General features: G+C 43.9%; 1 protein-coding gene across 1 annotated transcript in view; it reads left to right on the plus strand.

Annotated features, from left to right (window-relative positions):
* TENM3 (teneurin transmembrane protein 3) overlaps positions 1–21,404 on the plus strand; it is a 554,583-nt gene that overhangs the window by 481,436 nt on the left and 51,743 nt on the right. The window contains exons 16-20 of the mRNA XM_012724797.1: positions 12,001–12,217; positions 13,232–13,351; positions 14,571–14,832; positions 17,913–18,180; positions 19,472–19,615. Coding sequence (XP_012580251.1) covers positions 12,001–12,217; positions 13,232–13,351; positions 14,571–14,832; positions 17,913–18,180; positions 19,472–19,615 — 1,011 coding nt within the window. The remainder of the gene's footprint in view (positions 1–12,000; positions 12,218–13,231; positions 13,352–14,570; positions 14,833–17,912; positions 18,181–19,471; positions 19,616–21,404) is intronic.

A 21,404-nucleotide genomic window follows, 5' to 3' on the forward strand; every position in this document is an offset into this window, starting at 1 on the left:
TCTGTCACCCCAACTCTGCCAGCTGCTCTGCAGAAATGGCAGCTGATCCCGGATGGCATGTTCCTCATTACTTTACCTCAAGCCAAATGACCCCATTGTCTTCTGCCCGGGGAGGAGAGCTGGTGTCCTTTCCCGTGAGATTCTGAAGGACTCCACTGAGGAAGCTTCTCTCTAAGCAAGCAATCTGCAAGGCCTTGTCTGAGGAGAGGAATTTAGGGGCTAATCAACTCTTTAGTGTTGTTATCAGCTAAGGAGGTTTTTTCCTTTTCCTCAAAATTTATCAACTGTGAATTGGCCTGTTTCCCCTTTGTTTATTCTCATTAGCATGAAACTGCTATCTCTAGGCTTTTCTCTCCAAGGGGAAATTTGAGCTGATAGAGGCCCCTGCGGAGTCTACTTATCTCCTATAATTTGTATTCCTGTCCCTAACCTAATTCTGTTGATCTTCCAGGACGGAGTCACAGTATCCACCTAACTCTGCCCTAAGAGTGTAACCCTGTGCCTTATCCCCCCACAGCAGCCTTTGAGTCCCGAGGAGGCCAAGTGCAGGGAGACTGTATTTTCCACACCAAACCCCAGATCTCCACCCATCACCGGCAACTGCTCTTGTCACTCTGTGAGGGCAATGGAATGGAATGTTTGAAGTTAGGGCCCCAGAATTTCAGGTCTGTGACGGAGCCTGGTCCAGTGTAGGGAAGGATGTTACCTGAGCTTAGTGAATTAGCTACAGAATAGCTATGTCCTTTGACTTAATACATTAAAGAGGAAGGACAGGAGAAGAGGTAGAGTTAGCCCCATCAGGAATTAAACACATCATATAAACAACTACGAGCATTGTCTGAGCAACTTTGAAAAACACAATCTTGTGTTTTTTAAAAAATTATATATTATCCCCCAAACTGAAGAGACTATAAAGCCACAAATGGAAAAAGACTTAAATATTTTCTTTTTTATTTTATATATATATTTTTAACATTATTCTTCATTTTATACATTTTTCCATCTCGGTTGTCATCCCGTGGACTTCCCACCCCTTCACCCCTGTGCCATCACCACAGTCCTGTGTGTAGTCCCGCCCACTTTGATCCTGTTCCACTCTCCTCCTCCGTAGATGTCTCTGGTTTATAGTTGTTAGTTGATGTTCACTTTCACTTAATTAAAATAACCATTTTCCCTTCCTGATCCCTTACACTCCTGCTGAGAGCGAAACCATCGCATATTTTTCTTTTTCTTTCTCACTCACTTCACTAAGCATGATCTTTTCCAGGTCCATCCATGTCACCACAAATGGCATGAGTTTAAATATTTTCTCTTAGATGAAGCATCTTCTGCTCCTTCAAAGCATTCTTCCCAGTTTACCCTGGCTCTGCTAACCGTGCCCAAAGATGCAGCACCTGCATTTCACTAAACAGGTGTCCCCCTTTGCCTGTGGGGGACTCCCTGTCCCCTTTCTCTGCTCTGAAATGCCTGAAGAAAAGCAGCTCACAAGGATCTACTTGATGAGGGACAGGAAGAATGGATTCTCAATAAAATGCATTGGAAGAAATGACCTTTCCCTCCCTTCACACCTACACACGCACAAGAATGAGCCTCTTGTCCGGACGGTCTTGATTCCTTAAGGCCCAAGTAGACAGCTGTCAGGCCCAGGAGACACGGAGCTTTTCAGAACTTGTGGCCACCTTTTCCCCACTCTAGCAGCCCTGAAAAACAGGCCCCGTCTCTGTGGCATCGAGAAGGTGCCTGCCTGCCCTCTGCCCAGGTTCCCACACCCACACCCCGAGGAGCTGACTCAGGCTTTAGGAGCATGTCATCTGGACCAGGCAACTGACAGAACAGTAGATGTTCACATCACACGGAAAACCTGAAAACTAGTGGTCACGGGCCAGATAGTCGCAGCTGATATCTCCACGCAGGTAGGCAGACACGGGGAGCCACACACTCGGTCCTGGCCCAGTGGGGAGGCTTCCAGAGCATGTGAGCCGCGTGACGAGGCTTGGCTGTGCATAGTTCTTCAACTTCACCCTCAAGGTCAGCCTCCCTCTCCGTGCCCTGCTCATACCCCAGAGCTCACTCAGGTTGTGCAGTCGCTAAGATTGGAGAAAGACAGGCCTCGAAAGGAGAGCTGGTGGCTTTGAAGGCCCCAAGGGGGCTTCAGCCCGTGCCTGGATGATAGCCTCATGCCCTGATACCTCCTTTCATTCCTAATGGACACAAGGCCCCATCCCCTCACCCTGTCCTTGACCAGTAAACCCTTCCTTTTTTCAGAGATTGTATTCAGTTATTCTCATCAGGAAAGACTCTCTGGTTGCCAACAATAGAAATTCCACTGCTAAGCCTGAAAAAAGAAGCTATGGAAGCTACTATGAAAAGTTCAGACATGGATGTTCCTCGGTGTCTATTAAAAACGGAAATTCGCGGCCACCCATGGGCAGCCCTTGCTCTGCTGTGGTGGCACCAGGCTCGCCTGTCTCTCCTGCAAAGTGACCCCACTGCTCTGGTTGACAGCACACTAGCATGAGCACCCCAGGTCAAGGGGGACACGTTCGCTGGTGTTCTGTGAGGCCCGACCCTGACTCACTGGCTTGAATTGGGTCACTGTGCAAAGGGAAGGCGTAGCTGCTGCCAGGAGGCAGGAGTGTGGATCTGGGCAGCAGAAAGCAGGTGCCGCTGGAGACGGAGCACGGACTTCCCAGAGCAGGCCGTCCTAGTGTGGCCAGACCATGTACGCCGTGACTCCTCGTGATGCCTGTCTCACGCCCCAGGCATGCTGCCTGGCCCTCTCAGCGGGACCTTCTTCTCCTCTCTTCCTCTTCCCTTGTTGCGGAGTCACTGCCTTCTCGCTGGAGAACCAGAGAAGCAGTGCCCTCTGCACAAGGTTAGCAAGGCGGGCAGCCAGTTGCCCAGCTCACTTTCAGAAGCGTGTTAGCTTGTACCTATCGGCTGAGGCTTCCTTAACTTGGCACAGCCCGTCTACCGTGGGTCTTCTATGCAGGCATCGGAATGTAATTGCTAGCCAGAGGCAATCTTTGTGATGCTCCCGACACTCACTGGATGACTTCTCCAGATGCCATGCTCTCTGGCAGGCATTACCACATCCCATTTCTTCTCACCGGCAAGATCTAGTCACAGTGCCACATGCCGTTTGATCCCCCGCTGGGGAACTTCCCTGTGGGAGCCTCAAGTGTGCCACTCAAACCACCTCCTGGACACTGGGCTACTCAGGGTGCAAGAGGGACCAGGCTTCACACTGTGCCCTGTGCCATCTTGGTGAAATGCCAGAGCAGAAGTGCTCCAGGTATCTCTCTATCTGCTCACATCTCACTGGTAAATAAAATACCCTTTGTCCGTCAGAGTGATCACTTCGTTGTGTGAGGGAGCCGTATCTAGAAAACTTTCAAGTTTGTGGAGGTCGATGGTAGCACAGAAGAAAACACAATTCAGTTGAGGATGTTCAGAAAGTTGAAAGTAGAAACCATGTAGAGAGAAAGAAAAGGTTCAAACCACAAGACAAATTAGGAATGTGCTAAGAAAAGAGCCACGGAGAAATCAATGAAATTTTAATGGCAGCCCCGAATGAGTATGATGAATGGAAGCAATGAAAGCTGGGAGATTGCAAAATGAAAATAAGGAAATATTTGGAAAGAGATCGGAAAAAAGAGGTTCTAGCAAAGGGATGAGACTTGTGCTCTCCAAAACCAATTTTTCAAAAATAAATAAATACAGTAACAACTGGGAAGAGAAGGCAGAAATGGATAGAAGAAAATTACAAGCGGTCATACATACTTCCAAAAAGAATTCAGATATTATCAGATCAGTGGTCAGAGGCTCCAAATATTAAAATGTAGTACTCTAATGGATGACGATGGGGTGGGTGGGCAGGTGGGGGCTGCAGGTCACTGTTTACTTCAAAGACTTGACTGAATCCTGCTTTAGGGGAGAGGTTCAGGCTACTCTGAAATCTTGCTCTCTGCAGAATTTTACAGGAAAACCCGTTCTGGAAATAAGGAACCAACTTGTATTGAAACGAGATACCAGTAATTCCCCAATAAGGAACAGGAGGTTTTATTGCTGTTTTCAGATGAGCTTTAGAAGGAGGAGGAAATCATACAGGTGGAGCCAGACCCCTCCGGAAACGGGTCTCCTTGGCCAGGCATCTCCCCGTGAAGAAGGTGCGCGTCTCAGGCGCCTTTAGCAGTGCCACAGCACAGGGCAGTCCATTCTCACTGCCAAAGTAACTAGCCAGCGACTTGGTGAGCATGCTTCTCCTGTCCCCTCAGTGAGTAGATGTGCCTGTTTATGGTATTTAAATGTAATTTGATCTTTTACTAAAGGAACATCATGATGGAACATTCTGGAAGGTTCTCCTGCGCATCATCGAGAACCAAGCAAAATGGGCGGGAGACATAAATAAGCAGATGTGATGTTTGTAGACTTAAACAAGATTGGGTACTACTCTCAATTTGAGTTCTCCAAAGAATATATCCTAGGGATTCTTCTCATGCCAGTGCATACTGACTTCCCTCATTCTTTGTAACAGAAATGCAGATGTACTCACTCATTTTATCATTACTCCATTGAGAATGGTTTTGTTGTTTCTACTTTTCTTAGTATAAAGACAAATCTATAGTCAGTCAGTGTGTGTGTGTGTGTGCGCGCGCATGTGTGTGTGTGTACATGTATAAATACTTCTTTTGGAAACATTTAGAAGTGAAATTGCTGGGTCAGAGAGTATTTTAATTTTTAATTTTGAGAGCTACTGCTAAATTGCCTTGTAAATAGGTTTCCCTCTGCACTCTTCATCAGCGTGTTTATTTCCCCATGTTCATCATCTGTATATAAGCAATGACATAAACCAAATTGTCCATCAGAATGAAAAATGACAAGGACTTCACGTTTATTGTTTTAGTTTGTATTTTCCTGATTACCAGCGAGATTGACGGTCTTCACCTGTTTCTTGATCGTTTGTGTTTCTTTTGCTAATTGCTTGTTTATTTCTCTTGTTCATTTTTCTACTGAGTTCTTTGACTTTTCTTTCTGAATGTTTAGGACTTTTCAGCATATTCTTTAATTGCTAGGCATGTTGCAGGAATCATAACCAGGTTTGCTTTTGACTTTCTACTTGTCGATGGCGTCTTTTGGCATGTGGATGCTGTCACTTGATAAGAGGCACACTTTTATGAGACTGTCCTTCTGTAAATTTAGGGTTGTGTGTCTTCCTGTGTAGGGTCTTTCCATTTCTAAGATTATACATTGTAATTCATGTATAATCATGTAATTCAATGTATAATTCATGTCATTTTTCCCAATGTTCCTCATAATGTTGTGGATGCTTTATGTCCAGTTAGTCTGAATCTCTTAAAAATATCTTTGGAGGACCCTCCCTGGTGACACAGCAGGTTAGAGCACAGCACTAAGAAGCTAAAGCCACTTCCTCATGAGTTCGATTCCCGCCTGCCCTGGAGGTGACCCACATGGCCCGGCAGACCTCTCCTGACCCACCCGCTGCTCCCCTCAGCAGTGTACTTCATCAGTCAGCCTGCTCTGCTCCCCACTCTGTCTCTGGTGAATCCTCTCACCGCCTCTGCACCTCTGGCCTGGACCCCAGTTCTGTATGCATAAATAAATAAATCTTTAAAAAATATTTTTTAAAAAATCTTTGGAAATAGAAAAAAAAAAATAGGAACATATGTGTCACCATACTGCCTGAAGATACGGAAAACACAGAGTTCCTGTAGGGCCTTGTTTGCTTTTCTGCCTACTAAATATCTTCATTTCTGTCTCATATATTAACCCAAGTCAGCACCTCAGATTGGTGGGCAGCACTGTGAGTTACACCTCCACCCTTTCTTTGAAGCCTTGTCATTATCTGCATGGTGGAGGTGGGTTGCCACCAGCTCCAGAGTTCCTGAGGCTGGGAAGACCAAGGTCCCCGTGCTGGGCTAGTAAATGCTGATCTTCTGGTTGCAAAGAGCAGATCTGCTGGACTTTTAAGATGCCATTTGACCTGTGTATACCTTGCAGTGTGTCACATTCATTCTTTCCTTCATTCAGCAATACAGAGCAGGCCTTCTGGTGTTAGGCAATGTCCTGTCCTGGGGCTTTGGGGACATGTGGGTGCACTAGAGGAGCTTCATGAGTCCACTGTCTTCATGGTCAGTGATTAGAGAAGGAGCTGAGATGCTCCAAGCAAAGGTAAGAATGATCAGAGAGGGTCTTACAAGCTGCATTGAGGAGCTCTGGCTTTACTCAGACAGCAGCAGGAACCAAGTAAAGAAGTATGTTAGCTGGGAGAGCTAAAACCAGATCACATCAAATTTTATTTCTACGAAGATTCCTCTAAAGTGGAGAGAATAGGTGGGGCAAGACTGGATCCTGGGAACCCCAAGGCAGCTCGTGGGTTTGAGCTCCAAGAGAAGGAACCATCAGCCTGAGCCATTAGTACTGAGATGATGTGAACAAGAGCCTGAAGCTACCGAGAAAGCAAATCTACTGGTGTAGAGCAACCGGGAACACAAAGAAAATCACCTGTGACTGCAACTCAGCAGTGAACAACTGAATCTTGTGCTATTTCATTTATTTATTTACTTATTTATACACACAAGAACTGGGATATAGGCTAGAGTTGCAGGAGGTGGGAGGATTCACTAGAGGCAGAATGGCGAGCAGAACAGGCAGATTGACTGAAACACACTGCTGAGGGGAGCAGCAGGGAGACAGGAGAGGTCTGCCGTGCCATGTGGGTCACTCCCTGGCTGGGGATAGAGCTGCAGTGGCTGCTGATAGCTTTATAGTGCTTCGTTTTAACTCATTGTGCCACCAGGGAGACCCTGGATTTTGTGCATCTTAAAGAATCCTACCTTTAAAAGTAATGAGTGGTTCACCTATACTCTGAAAATTCTGAAATCCACACAGAAATATCTATCCATACCACTAACTTGGAACAGGGAAAGAAAAATTTTTAAAGATTGTGAAGACTGGCAGAATGATGGTAGTCATTCATTATCTTTTGAGTAAAAAAGAAAGTTCATTAAAAGAAAATTCATGATTTGCTAGCCAGTGAATCAAGATTTTGAAACAAGTTAAAATTCGGTATTTGCTGAAGGAAAAGTAAGAATTTTGACACACAGCTCAGCAGCACAGAGGATAATCTAGAGAAATATTCAGAGTCAGAAGTTTTGGTATTTAATCCTCATGACTTACTATGACAGTGAGCCAGAGGGAAACACCTCCCAAAGTAAAGAAACTTTAGTAATCTGGCAAGAGGTGCATTGCTTAAACCTTCCACAGAAAGAACATGAAGAATGAGCTGAGGAATAATGGAAATAGAGCAGGATAAAAACTTCAAAGCAAAATCAGAGGTTCACAAAGTATGATTTCTGGGTGAAACCTTTTTTGTAAATAAAGTTTTATTGAGACACATTCACACCTATGTGTTCACATTGTCCTTTTTTTCTCAAATTTTATTGACTTGTCAGTCATTTACATTAAATAATTTGGGGAGCCCATCTTCTGCCCTCTGTGTCTGCCCATGCCTCACTCACCCCTTATGAAAGCTTTGCTGCCAGCCCTTACTACCTTCCTTCCCCAGCTCCTCTTCTATCCCTGACCCCAACCCCTCTGACAACTATTATTTCCTCACAGAGTTTATGACTTATTTTTGCTGTTCTTTGCCAGTTTGTTTCTTTAGTTATTTATGGCCCTCAAATGAGTGAAGACATCCAGTAATTGCCTTTCACTTTCTGGCTTATTTCACTTAGCAGAGTCAGCTTAAGTTCCGTCCATTGTGTCCCAAGAGACACGCTTCATCCTTTTTAATAGCTGAACAGTATTCCATCCTCTGCTCTAGTCATCTGTCCTGGGCACTTGGATTGGGTCCATGTCTTGGCTATTGTGAAGAATGCTGCTGTGAACATGGGGGTGCATACATCTTTTTGTTCTCTTTTTTTCATATTCTTTGGGTAGTTACAGTGGTATTGATAGATTGTGTGAAGTTTGCATTTTTATTTTTTGAGAAATTGCCCTATCATTTCACACAGAGGCTGCACCAACACGGATTTCATTTTTCTCCACAACCCCACAACCCCTCCACCACTTGTTGTTTCAGGTCCTTTTTTTTTAAAAAAAGATTTATTTATCCATTCAGAACTGGGGTACAGGCCAGAGATGTGGAGGATGAGAGGATTCACCAGAGACAGAGTGGGAGCAGAACAGGCAGATCGACGAAGTACACTGCCGAGGGGAGCAGCGGGCTGGTCAGGAGAGGTCTGCCGCGCCATGTGAATCACAACCCAGCAGGGAATCAAACTCACACTGAAGTGGCATCTACCTTAGTGCTGTGCCTTAAACTGCTGCGCCACTAGGGAGGGCCTGTTTCAGGTCCTTCTTACATCGCCGGGATGCGGTGATACTGCTTTCTGCATTTGAGGTGCATTTCCCTAAGAACAAGTGGTGGTGTACATTTTTCATGTGCCCTAGGCCAGCTGTATGTCTTCTGTGAAGAAGTGTCTATTTATGTCTTTTGCCCATTTTTTTGTTTGGAGGGTTTGTTTTTCGTTATTGTTGAGTGGTATGAGTTCTTTATATAGTTTGGAAGTTAATCCCCTGTCCGAGTGTGATATTCAAATAGCTTCTCCTAGTCCCTAGTTTGCCTTCATATTTTTATAGTGGTTTCTTTTGTGGTACAAAAGCTTCCAAGTTGGCTGTATTCCCATCTGTTCATTTTTGCTTCTGGTGTGCTTGCTGGGCATGCTGTCTATGAAGGCAGAGACTGTATGACCACAAAGCTTAAAATATTTATTATCTGGCCGCTTACAGGATAAGTTTGCCAACCACTGTTAAAGTCTGATGACAGCCTAAGGGAAGACAAGGGCATGTTTAAAAATGATAACTGGAGCAATAATGTTAAGGATCGTGCAAAGGGAAACATAAACTATATTGTGTACTTTACATCAAAGTACCACTTATATTGGACAACACTTAACTGATAACTAAAGTTGCTATTCTGTGGGTTTTAAACATTTCTGGTTCTCTTTAGAATTTTTATGATAAATGCTATTAGCGACGGCTTCTATGGCAATATAAATTTGAGCCCACCTAATATTCCTGAGACTAAAATGGATTCTCGATGATTTTGCAAAGCTATTCCACAAAGACAATTTTACTACAATATGCATTTGGGCAAGTGGGTAGTCAGCTTCGTTGTACTGGATCGCCCTGGCTCTAAAAGAATCAAGAATGAAAAATGTTTTCTCAGGTTATAGGGCACCAGATTCATAGCCACCCGCCACTTGCCTGGGTAAGTTACTGATAAACTCTGCAGAAAAATAACAAACAGTGTGTCCCTGCATCTTGGCTGTTGAAAATGAGATTCTTTCTCTGATGGATGTTAGCAGAGAGGCTTGTAAAAATGCATTTCCAGCTGATTAGTTCAGAAGGTGTCAATCTCATGCAGTTTTATGACCTGCAGACTACATGCCAGATGTACATTTGCTTTTTATAAACTAACAAAGATGAATGACTAAATTTGAGCATTCCTCTTTGGCAACAGTACCTTATATTGCCTAGAGGGAGATAGTGTGGGCGCACTGTGGGAGGAGGGGGGGAGGAGTGCGTAACCCTTAATTTACCAGATCAAGGGAGATAAACTGCCGTCTTCAGAAAGGGCTTTCTCTGTTGAGTGGTTAGAGAATGGGATGGGGGGAAGCTGTTGGGATAGCAGCTATTTGTGTTAAATTACAACCGTAAACATATGCACACACCTCTTCTACAGCCATGGAGTAAGCACACTTTCGTCCATCCTGAAACACATAGTTAAGTCAGAAAGTCTCAATATGTAATCAGGGACTGTTACCGAAAGGGTTATTGTGTGTTGAAGCTAGCAATGCCATCAGGCAATGGCCAACCGCCTACCATTTTAAGATCTGAGTCTTAATTACTGTTTCTAGTTCTTTGTGAGAAAGGAAGACTATCCAGTGAGTTGTGTTATTATAAGGTAGCCCCATGAAAAATAAGCCTACAGCATAGTTGTAGCTTTCTTCCACTGGAAATATTAAGACACCTTTAGACATTTTTCATCATCCTGGCCTTGTGGCTAAGAAAGTAGTATTTTAGTAAATTTATGTACAATATCAAAACTGAGTTTCTTTTGATTTTCGCAAACAGGATTTTAAATTTTTGTCAAGGAATGTGCAGTTTCAAATAATTGGCATGTCTTTTTTTCAAGAAACAGAAGACCTCTACATGAAAATGTAACCGTAACAAGGAAACCCTGTGTGAGAAGATTGCTATCAGAAATTCTAGCTCCTACATTTCTATGTGCCTAGAAATTGCAGCAACAAAAAATTAAAATATTAATGTAAAAAGAATTCAGTGCCATGAATCTAACTCATGTTTACTTTATTAAGCTTTTTGCTTTCATCTTCAAGGAAAATAGGAGATTTTTAGGTACTCTTTCTAGATAAGCTAAGTCTCCTTGAAAATAGCCAAAAAGTCAACCAAACCCCTAGAAATCTGACAGTGGAGCTGAGGCTCCTGGAAGGGGAGGAGGTGGGGGAGGGGCCCAGCAGCCTGTGGTGCAGAGTTGTGGGTGCTTGGTGCTGGTGGTGTGTTGTGGTAACACACATCTTCAGAGTGTGAACCTGACCCCCAAAATCATATACAGTGTTGCAAACCAACCTTAGCCAAAATCAATAATAATAATGCAATTTGAAAAAAACACAACTAAGGCTCTTTGAGTTTTAAGTGATGGAAAATCCAACCCAGAATGCTGTCCAGGCAGTGAGTGCAAGCTCGGGCAAAACCCCCAAAGATGTCACTATCTCCTGTCGTCTTGTTCTCGCCCGCTCTTGGCTCTGCTCTGGGAGGGCTTGTGTTCCCAGACAGGTTCTCCTGTAGGGACTGCAGTGGGGGATGCTGGCCCCAAGCTGGTGGGGACAGGGAGGAAGGGTCCCTTCCCAGGTTGACTAGTGAGGTCAAATGCACATTTCTGAACCGAATGGGAGGGAGAGGTGCACATGAGTTGGAGCTGGAGACCCAAACAGAAGCCAGAGCTGCTGTTCAAATAAAAGGAAATGACAAAATCCCAGGTGTCCACTGCCCTCTTCTTAGGTGGTCAGATGACTTAGGGCCCTGAGCCTGCCCCCTTGTCTCGTCCCTTTCCCGTGGAGATGTTGACCTAGTAGATCAAAATTCACTTATCTTCTGGTCAGCGAGCAGAGACCTTCAAGAGCATCATCCACCATTATCACCCAACACCCTTAGATTTGGTTGTGTTTCTAAGAATATACAGGGACACCGAGTGTGATGTTTTTCCTGGAAGAGGCCCTAGTAAATTCGTTCTGCCAAGTACTTCTTAATGTCACCAATGCCATAGGTCATTTTTCATGATAGGTCTCTTCGTCTCCAAGATGATGGCTTATGTATGTCCGCTGGCACATTTTTAATTAACATCCCAGGGACCCTGACAGCTCAGACTCCTGAGTACCTTCATTTATTTAAGTAAGCTTCCTGGGGAGGGCCGTCTCCTCGAAAGGTGCTTGACCAGCCTCATCTATTTTATGTTCGTACTTGCTTCATTTCATTGACTTGCATTTTCTGATGCTTTTCCGAGCTTTAGACATCATCCTTTGCAGGTGGCTAGCCGTTTGCCTGACCCACTGTGTTCAGTTTTGTCGAACATATAGAAGCTGACCTAAGTACACTTCAGCTGAATCCATATCCCTTCATACTACTAGTTGATTGTCCTAATCAATAACTTTTTATTGCCAGCTCATAATCTTGTCAGTCATCGCTACTACAAATATTTCCTGTCTAGGAAAGCAGCTGCACGTATCGTATTTATACTGCATCTGTTCCACAAAGTATGCCTCATAGAAATTACTCTGGCAGGGGAAACTGATTACTCGACTTGGGGGAAAAAAGAGAAATCACAAACAAAACTTATTTCTACATAGGATGTAAGGAGGGGAATTCTCTTACTGGTGTACATTTCTCTCTCTGCAGATGGACTTACTGACTGCATGGATCCCGATTGCTGTTTACAGAGCTCCTGCCAAAACCAGCCCTACTGTCGCGGATTGCCTGACCCCCAGGATATCATCAGCCAGAGCTTACAGTCACCATCTCAGCAAGCGGCCAAATCCTTCTACGAGCGAATCAGCTTTCTTATAGGACCAGATAGCACCCACGTGATACCTGGAGACAGTCCTTTCAACAAGAGGTTAATGCCTTTCTGCTTCTATTGTAGAGGTGTAGGGATCTTGTGTGAACTTGCATACACCTTAGAGGCAATGTAGGTTGATGAAAGAGCTTTTTTTTAAAAAAGTGCACTTTTCCTCTTTTGGCAAATTTTTCACCAAACTTCACCTTTCAAGCGTCAAGCGTTTTTGACACAGTTCAAAACTTGTCAAGTTTGTCAATTTCAGTCCCCAAGCATAACAGGCCATCCCATTAAGGAGTCAATGCATCTTCATTTAACTAGTTGAGTTTGTTAGCACAGTTGGAAATGTTTCAAGGGGGGAAAAAGCACTGAAAGGACCCCAAAAGGCAAAACAGAAGTGCACTTTTTTTTTTAGCTGAGCTCACTAAATAATACAATTTATATATTAATGTAATGGAGCTGCTTACGGCATGGCAGGGAGATTGCACGAGCTGTTTGCCTGATGCTTTAAAGAGCAGTAATGACCTGAAAAGAAACCAGTAAGTGAAAGCAGGTGTCTTGTGTCTCACTGAGCAAGAGAAGATGATTTATCCAGAACTCCTGGGTCTGCAGTAATTTAACAGTATAAACACAGTGAGGCCCAGCAGTTGATTAAAAGTTGTTGCACAAATGTTCCTCATCGCCCCTTTAAATCTTGTACTTCTTGGTCCCTGCAGATTTATGGATTGCCTCAGAATTAATTGGAAAGTATACTTTTCTTCATGTAAAGCCCAGATATATAATTTATGAAAAAAAACACAGTTTAGATAGTTTAAAAATGTCATCTCTAAGTTATTGGCCTTAATAACTCTCTGTTGAGCTAGCCATGAAGGAAAACTCGGGACCAACACCAGCACGAACTGCCCTGACAGTGAAGGGCTGTTCTCTTGGGAGTAGTTGCAGCCCAGGCTTTGCGAATAACCACTGATGACCTGTGACCGTGTTGTGTTATCCTGAGGTGAATTAACTCAAAAGCAGGGTAACGTTGGCTCCGGAAGACAAACGTTCCTCTTCACTCTTCTGCTTTCCCCACAGCCTTGCGTCGGTCATCAGAGGCCAGGTGCTCACGGCTGATGGGACACCCCTCATTGGTGTCAATGTCTCGTTTTTCCATTACCCGGAATATGGATACACCATCACCCGCCAGGATGGAATGTGAGTCCCCGCACACTGTCTGCTCTGTTTATTATGCATGTAAAAACTAGGCTCTCTGGTATCACTCAGTGTGTGTTATTGTCCTTATTAATAGAGAACTGCAACTCCTAAACCCCAAAACCAGTGATGGCAGAAGGGGTAGAGATTTAAGGTCCAGTCCTCGTCAAGTGCTTTACAGGTTAAGTGCATTTAAAAAAAAAAAAATATTTAGTTGTTTTCTTACATCTTTGCGAATGTTTGAACAGTATTTGATTTCTCCCTTCTAGGGATGGCCCCACAGTTCTCCCACCACGCCAACACCTGTGGTCTATCCTGACAGTCCTTTGTGCTTGTCCCTCCCCTGTTTTGACGCTTCTCCCTCCGTCTCTCCTGCTGCTTGCCTCAGATCTGTGGTCCACTTGCGAGTTTTGTCTTTTTCTTGACCTTTTTGTTTGCTTTCTCTATATTACACATAGGAATGAAACCACCCTTATTTCACTTTTTTCTTCTGACTTTTGCTTAGCAGAAGGCCTCCCTGTTCCATCCATGTTGCCACAAATGGCATGAGTTTATCTTTTTTTGATGGCTGAGTAGTATGCCATTGTTTATAAACTGCATTTTCTTGATTCATTCATGTGTTCTGGGGCACTCAGGTGTCTCCATATTTTGGCTGTCGTAAATAGTGTCGCAGTAAACGTAGGCATGCAGGTGATTCTGTGTTCTTTGTAGATTATAGAAGTGGCACCATTGGGTCATGTGGTAGACCCACTTTAGTATTTTGAGATACCCCCACTCAGCTTTGTATAGTGGCTGGGCCAGTTTGCATTCCCACCAGTAGTGTAAGAGGGTTCCCTTTTTACCTCATGCACACAAATACAAATTGACTTCATTTTCTAAGGCGTGGTTGCAGTGCCAAGGGTTTCTAGACTGTTCGTCATCTTAGTAGAGTGATTCATAATATCTGCAACGTAAGCTCCAGTAGTTGTGGGAAAGGAGTAAATAAGTAGAGAGATTGATAAATCACGTTTGGGAAAATATTACCAAAGGTGGCAAATCTAGGGGGGAAGTATATGGGTATTCTGGTATGATTCTCTGTAGAATTCCCAGAGATTTGAAACTATTTCATATTAGTATTAGAAGGAAAAGTTGATTTCCTCTTAAAGCATATTAATTTAAGAAGGTGGATGTCGGGAGAGCTGCAGGATCCAGATAACTTGTATGTCTTGTTCTCTTTCCTTAGGTTTGACTTGGTGGCAAATGGGGGAGCTTCTCTGACTCTGGTGTTTGAGCGATCCCCATTCCTCACTCAGTATCATACAGTGTGGATTCCCTGGAATGTGTTTTATGTGATGGACACCCTAGTCATGAAGAAAGAAGAGAATGACATTCCCAGCTGTGACCTGAGTGGCTTTGTGAGGCCGAATCCTATCATTGTGTCATCACCTTTATCTACCTTTTTTAGATCTTCACCTGAAGACAGTCCCATTATTCCTGAAACACAGGTAAGAACAGTCTCACAGATGGTGCTTTTAGAGAAAGTATTTTCAGATCATGTGGCTTCCAGAGAATCTCAGAGAAGGATAGTAGACTTCCTACACTGTCCTAATAATTCCAGAGTCAAAACTAGAATATGGTTCTTAGAGCTAGGACATTAGTACAACCATCGTGAACTTCATGCATAAGTAGCTAGTAAAAATATGTGGCCAGATATGACAGCACGTGGCAGTTCTGTCACCTTCGTGCCTCTGTTTTACACAGTCACAGTGATGAGAAACAGCCACGAACCAGTGGAAACAAAAAATGTGTAAAGATGTGTCCCTTGTGAATAAGACTATAATAACACAGGGTAGAGTGGATGAAGGTGCAGTTGCATTAAGTGCGTGCCAGGGAGATCTCTTTGGTCAGGTAACATTTCGACAGAAACGTTAGGGAAGTGAAAGAACAAACCCCTGGCACTAGAGGATATAGGCAGCACCGAGCTCCGGCTCAAAATGGCGGCGGGGTGAGCATGCTTGGCTTGTTCAAGAAATAGCAAAGAAGCCAGGTGGCTTGGATGGAGTGACCCAGTGGTCATGAGTCACAGTCATGGAAGACCAGACAAGGGGCCAGGCTGTGGACGGCCCTGAAACGACACTGGACACTGGATTCTCTGGGCAACGTGGAGGCAGGGGGCTAGTGAAGGCTTGGTCATTTTTCTAAAGCTAACTCAAGGCAAAATGCATATTTAGGGAAGGGTGACAAAACTGAGTGAACAGGGGTGGAGAAGAGAGTCAGGAAGGTAGGTGGACAGGACGTGGCTTCTGACTGAATGCTTAGGGGAGACCAGAAATGTGTCCCAGATCAGGCAGCTGGCAGAAATAGGCTTGAGTTCATTTTCCCACCCTGGCTGGATTTTACTTTTCCCACAAATGCCCAATAACACGGTCAGGTTAAACTAGATAGAGAAATGCAGGTTTTAATTAACTGAGTGACAGGTATTGACTCCACGGAAGTAGGTTAGTGATGGTAAGAGCCTGTTATCAGTTATTGAAAGTAGGAATAACCCATGATATTTTGAAATAAAGACTGTGAGAAGGTCCCAGGGAACATATATTAATGCAAGACCACCTTATGTAGGGAAAACCTACCAGCTTTCTGAAAAAAAATTTTAAATAAGAAATAAATGATCTGCTTTAGGGTTCAATCACAGTTTCTGGGCCAAGCAAGAACTGCAGAATCTAGTTTTTAAAATAATCCATTGATATTGCACCCCAATGATGGGGAACAGCGAATGCTTCTGACTAGCCCCATACCCTGAAGCCCTAAAAGTGCTATCAACCTTAAATTGAATGGTTTCCCCCATCTGACAGAGCTGTAAAGTTGCTATATGTTCATATATCTTGAACAGAAGATATGTTTGAGCAAAACAGACGTGTGAGCAAAATTCTTTGGCTTAAGACAGTCTGTGACTGAATTCGACAGTGGGTTTTGTGAGGAAGCTCCTGCAGGATGGTACTAAATTGGTGCTCTCTCGCATAGCAAGGCCACCTTCATCTATCCTGTCCCTCAGGTGTCAGCACTGACCACAGCTGGCCAACGCAGAGGGTAGTTTCGCCTGTTGGTTGTGCTTCTTCCAGCTGCCTGATGGTTCATATTGAAACTGACAGCTACTCCCTCGGTATCAAGGGTTCTACTTAAAATATTAAAATTCATAGATGACAGATATACATCATTCCTAACTGTTGTCTATGACAGGGGTTGGCAGGAGGGGACATGCTACTGAAAATGAATAATTATGCTAAGATTTTTCTAGCACGAGCAGGCAGTTCTTTAGCCTGAGTAATGAATCTCAATAAGACAACCTAGGAAGCCATGGGGAAGGCTGTTTAATTCTTAGTGGATGAAGTGGTCACTGCCTGGCCCAGGTCTGTATGGGCTGCAAAAGCACTTCGTTATTCAAATTATTTGGAAAGATTTGCTCGACTCTGTTGACGTTTATACTTCAAAATAATTCAAGAATGTTTTGCCACAATGTGTTTTGTCATGTTGGTATGAATTTATTGGCATTCACCGAGCTGTTCTCTTAGATGTGTACATTTGTAGGGTTAACAATATGGTTTTTTACGGTAATTGATGTTTCCAGTCCAGGTTCAGTTCAAAAACATATATTTGAATGTCTTCTGCATGTGCTTTTAACAACACACTAACTCTCAGGCCGAGGCGGGCCAGAGGGGATCGATAGAATTTTAAAACATTAGCTCATTTACCATCTTATCAAAAGTGGGCATTGAGTCCTAGCTCTGTTTCTGTACCTATGAGAATGTGCTTTTACAGAGCCAGAATTTGCTACAATTTAATCCAAATGTGTTGGGCTTTCTTGTCCCTGCTTGTGAAGGCTGTAGCCAATGAGCTGATGAGGCCTGGGCTCAGGTTTAATCCCTAAATGAGCCAGCTGGCTTGGGCCAGATCTTTGGCCTCATGCAGCCCTGTTCTCAGCTAACCATCTTACAAACGCCTGCTCCAATTCTCCAGGGCGACTGGGGTGAAAGATGGGTTAGTGAGAATCCACTGTGAGTCTAAACTAACAAGTCAGTGCGTGTCAGCCCGACCAAGGTCACAGCGCTCTCTGTGAGCGTTCCTGAGCCGGGGACCTGGGAGGGAAACAGCAGGAGGCTTTCAGAGGCAAGAACACAGAAAGGGCCAGCAGCAGAATTTATTTTTTATTCTTTTAATTTTTTGCATAGAACTGGAGTAAGGGGGTGAGAGGATTCACCAGAGAGAGTGGGGAGTAGAACAGGCAGATCTACCAAAATCCACTGCTGAAGGGAGCAGTGGGGAGACAGGAGAGGTCTGCTGGTCCCTGTGGGCCACTCCCTGGCCGGGGATCAAATTCAGGCCGCCCTGGTGCCAGCACCGAGACTCAGCCCCTAGACCCCCAGAGAGGCCCATTTTATGTTTAACTACTGGTTAAGATGGCAGGTGCCTGTGCGTCAGTGACCCGTGACTTCGACCAATGTGAGTTGCCCCACTAGGGTCTCTGACGTTTATTTTATTTCAGATGTGCGTGACCACGGTTTGAAGCGTCTGCTTTGTTCACACCTAGGTGCTCCACGAAGAAACCACGATCCCAGGAACAGATTTGAAGCTTTCCTACCTGAGCTCCAGGGCCGCGGGCTATAAGTCCGTCCTCAAGATCACCATGACCCAGGCGGTGATACCGTTTAACCTCATGAAGGTTCATCTCATGGTGGCTGTGGTGGGAAGACTCTTCCAGAAGTGGTTTCCTGCCTCCCCGAACCTGGCCTACACTTTCATATGGGATAAAACAGACGCATACAACCAGAAGGTGTATGGTCTATCTGAAGCTGTTGGTAAGCTCAATGCAAATGCATTAAAATTACAACATAAACTTCATTGTAATCCTTGGAGACCAGTGGATGGCAGAGAGGAAGTCAGTGAGTCTGTCCTAGGGAAGTTACAAGTTCAGATGTCCCGGGGAGGAAAGGAATGTATTCTATGTGATAAGAAAGAGAAAACAGCCACTTCCCTGGCTGAAATTACATCTTACAAGAATGTTCTGAGATTTCACGTTGTCAGTCCTTTTTTTCATGTTTCTTTTTCTTTGTTGTAACCCTTTTACATTTCCTTCCATCCTTTTTTTTCTTTCTTTATCCTTTCTTCCTTATCCTGATGTTGCGGTTTGTTTTCACTAAGAATTAATGTAGTTCCAATTCATTATGATACTTGAACAGAGATCTGAGAGCGTTTCTGTCCAAAAATTATGTCAGTCCTTTTGACTAGAAGGACCTGTCAGTTCAGTAGAAGGATATTCTTAAAACGCCAGTCAAGCCAGCTATTTCACTGAAAGGCTGGACACTGCAATCAGGGTCTGACATGTCGAGATATCTGTGGTGTGGCTGGTGCATGGCTCCGAACATCAAAAGCTAAAGAATAACGTGATTTCTTTTCTATTATTTTTTAATCTGAAACTCTAAAAGCCATTTTTTTGCGAGTCTAATATATAATTTGGATGTGAATTAATTCAAATCAATCTGATAATTACTACTTCTCCCTTCACTTTGTTCTAAATTTTAAAATTCACGTTTCACTGTCATCTATGAAGTTTTTCTTTTGTGATCTTTCACATTCATTTACTGCTACTTCTATTCTTTATTCCTGATAATAACGTGAATATAATGTCATAATCTGACTATCTTTTTTGCTTATTGAATCTTGCTTGTCATAAATATTTTCCACAACTCGACATACTTAGAAACTAAATAGCTCTAATTATTCAGCCGGCAAACATGAGTTTCAGTTGTTATCAGCTCGTTACCATTTGAGGCTGATTGATCCCGTCAACATTACTTGTCCGTTTGCTCACTCGGAGCTCTCCTGGGCTGTGACTCGCCGTGAGTACTCTGGGGGAAAAGCCCTAGTTTTCTACTAAAGAGGTAGAAAATAAGAATCGGACATTGTTTTATAGGGGGGGGGATTTCTTTCATGGGATCCAATCCTCTTACATTAAAAAAAAAATCAAAAGTAAGTGGCTGTACATCCTCAGAACCCTGTTGTGAAAAAATCAGTTTCATCAAAGTACTAGAATCAGCTGCGTTTCTGCCTGTCATTGAGAAGGTGATCTGGGATTTGTTTTCATTCCAGTGTCGGTCGGATACGAGTATGAGTCGTGTTTGGACCTGACCCTGTGGGAAAAGAGGACCGCCATTCTGCAAGGCTATGAGCTGGACGCATCCAACATGGGCGGCTGGACTCTAGATAAGCACCACGTCCTGGATGTTCAGAACGGTAAGGTCTTGTTCACAGCGCAGTGTTTACTCAGACCGAAAAGATCACAGCCACCCCTTATCCTCTGTGTGCTGCAGGATGGGCGTTAGTAGGAAGACTCATGTGGGTGGATGTTTTAAAGACTGTGAAGACCTGACGTAGAAACTGCTAGCTCAGACGGTTGCTCTGTGGACATCTTCACCATAGGCTCACCAGGATGGATGGAAAACGGTTTTTGAGAGAGAAACTCTCCAGGGGTCTCTACCAACTAGATCCAATAGAGCTCACACCCTTGTCAGTTCTCACTGCATATTTAGCTTTGTTTTTTCAGTTCTTCTTAGATTCTATTGAAAAGTGAATTATCCTCCCATACAAATTGGGTTATATATACTATTCTTTGACTCTGAGAGTATTTGGAGAAAATTAATGAATTATCTAATTCAGAGCAAGAATCAAGAGTAGTTGCCTTTATCCTCTAAGCAAATATGCTCTGTAAAAGCATAGTTCAAATAGGAAAAGACAGATTTCAAATAAGTCAAAACCAAAAGACCTACCTACTTGGCAAAACGTAACCTGCTTAAACACATAGAGAATATTATACTTTTCATATTAAACACATTCCATTCTCTTTTACTGAATTTTAAACATCTTACCCACAGGCTCCCTGGTCATTTAAAGATTTTCTACCAGAAAAGCAGAACCCTGAGGGAGCTTACTTGAGCCCCTGTACCCTAAAGATGTCTCGCTAGAACCTCCACTCGCCTTTCCAAATAGTCAGTGAAGGAGATTTCCCCACTTGGTAGAGTTTTGTGGGCCGTGCAGACCCCTGACTGACTGCAGTGTGGACCAGAGGTTCAGCTATCGTCGGTCAGTTGTTCAGATTAATGTCACTTTGATGTCCATATTTGTCTAAAAAAACAATTTTTTTTTTTAAAGATTTATTTATTTGTGCATACAGAACTGGGGTACAGGCCAGAGGCTCAGGGGCGGTGAGAAGCTTCACCAGAGATAGAGTGGGGAGCAGAACAGGCAGATCTACGAAGTACACTGCTGAGGGAAGCAGCGGGCGGGTCAGGAGAGGTCTGGCTCGCCATGTGGTCTCCTCCGGGCAAGGCGGCAGGCGGGAATCGAACTCATGCGGAAGTGGCTTCAGATTCTCAGTGCTGTGCTTTAACCCGCTGCGCCACCAGGGAGGGCCATAAAAAAACAATTTTATGGGAGTTGGAGAGAAACATTTAAACTTCCTGAGATACCAAAAAAAGATAGTTTCCAGGTCAGTGCTTAAAAATGCGGGCGCCTATCTTCTAGAAGAGAAGAATTCTTTGAGAAATTCTTAACTGAGCAAAATCAATCAGAAAAAAAAACCCGGAAATTCTTCATGCCTTTCCTTGGTTGTAACAGCGCCCAGCTCACTTCCCAGCCCAGCCCCGCCCTGGGCATCAGATGCCCCAGTTCAGTCTGCACCCCAGGAGGCTGGGAGCAGAACCAGGGCTCTGCCCCAAGAGGCACATGGAAGGGGGAAGGGGAAAGGGGGCCTGCCCCCCAAGAGTGCGCTCATGTGAACCCCCAATCCTCAGTGAGGCTCCACCTGCTTAATGGCCATGACCTTCAGTGACTTTTCAATGGCAGGACGGGACAGTATGCTGGTGGCATCCTTAATTAAATTTATCTCCTTTTTTTTTTTTTTTTTTTTTTGGCATTGAAAGGGATTTATATATATATTGCCTTGTTTTTTTCCCAAGTATAAATGAAGAATTTGGTGATGTGAAATTGACTCCAAAATGAAAACAAAAACATGAACCCACAAACA

The sequence above is a fragment of the Condylura cristata genome, unplaced genomic scaffold (assembly GCF_000260355.1).
Source record: "Condylura cristata isolate star-nosed mole 26May11 unplaced genomic scaffold, ConCri1.0 scaffold00014, whole genome shotgun sequence".
NCBI lineage: Eukaryota > Metazoa > Chordata > Mammalia > Eulipotyphla > Talpidae > Condylura > Condylura cristata.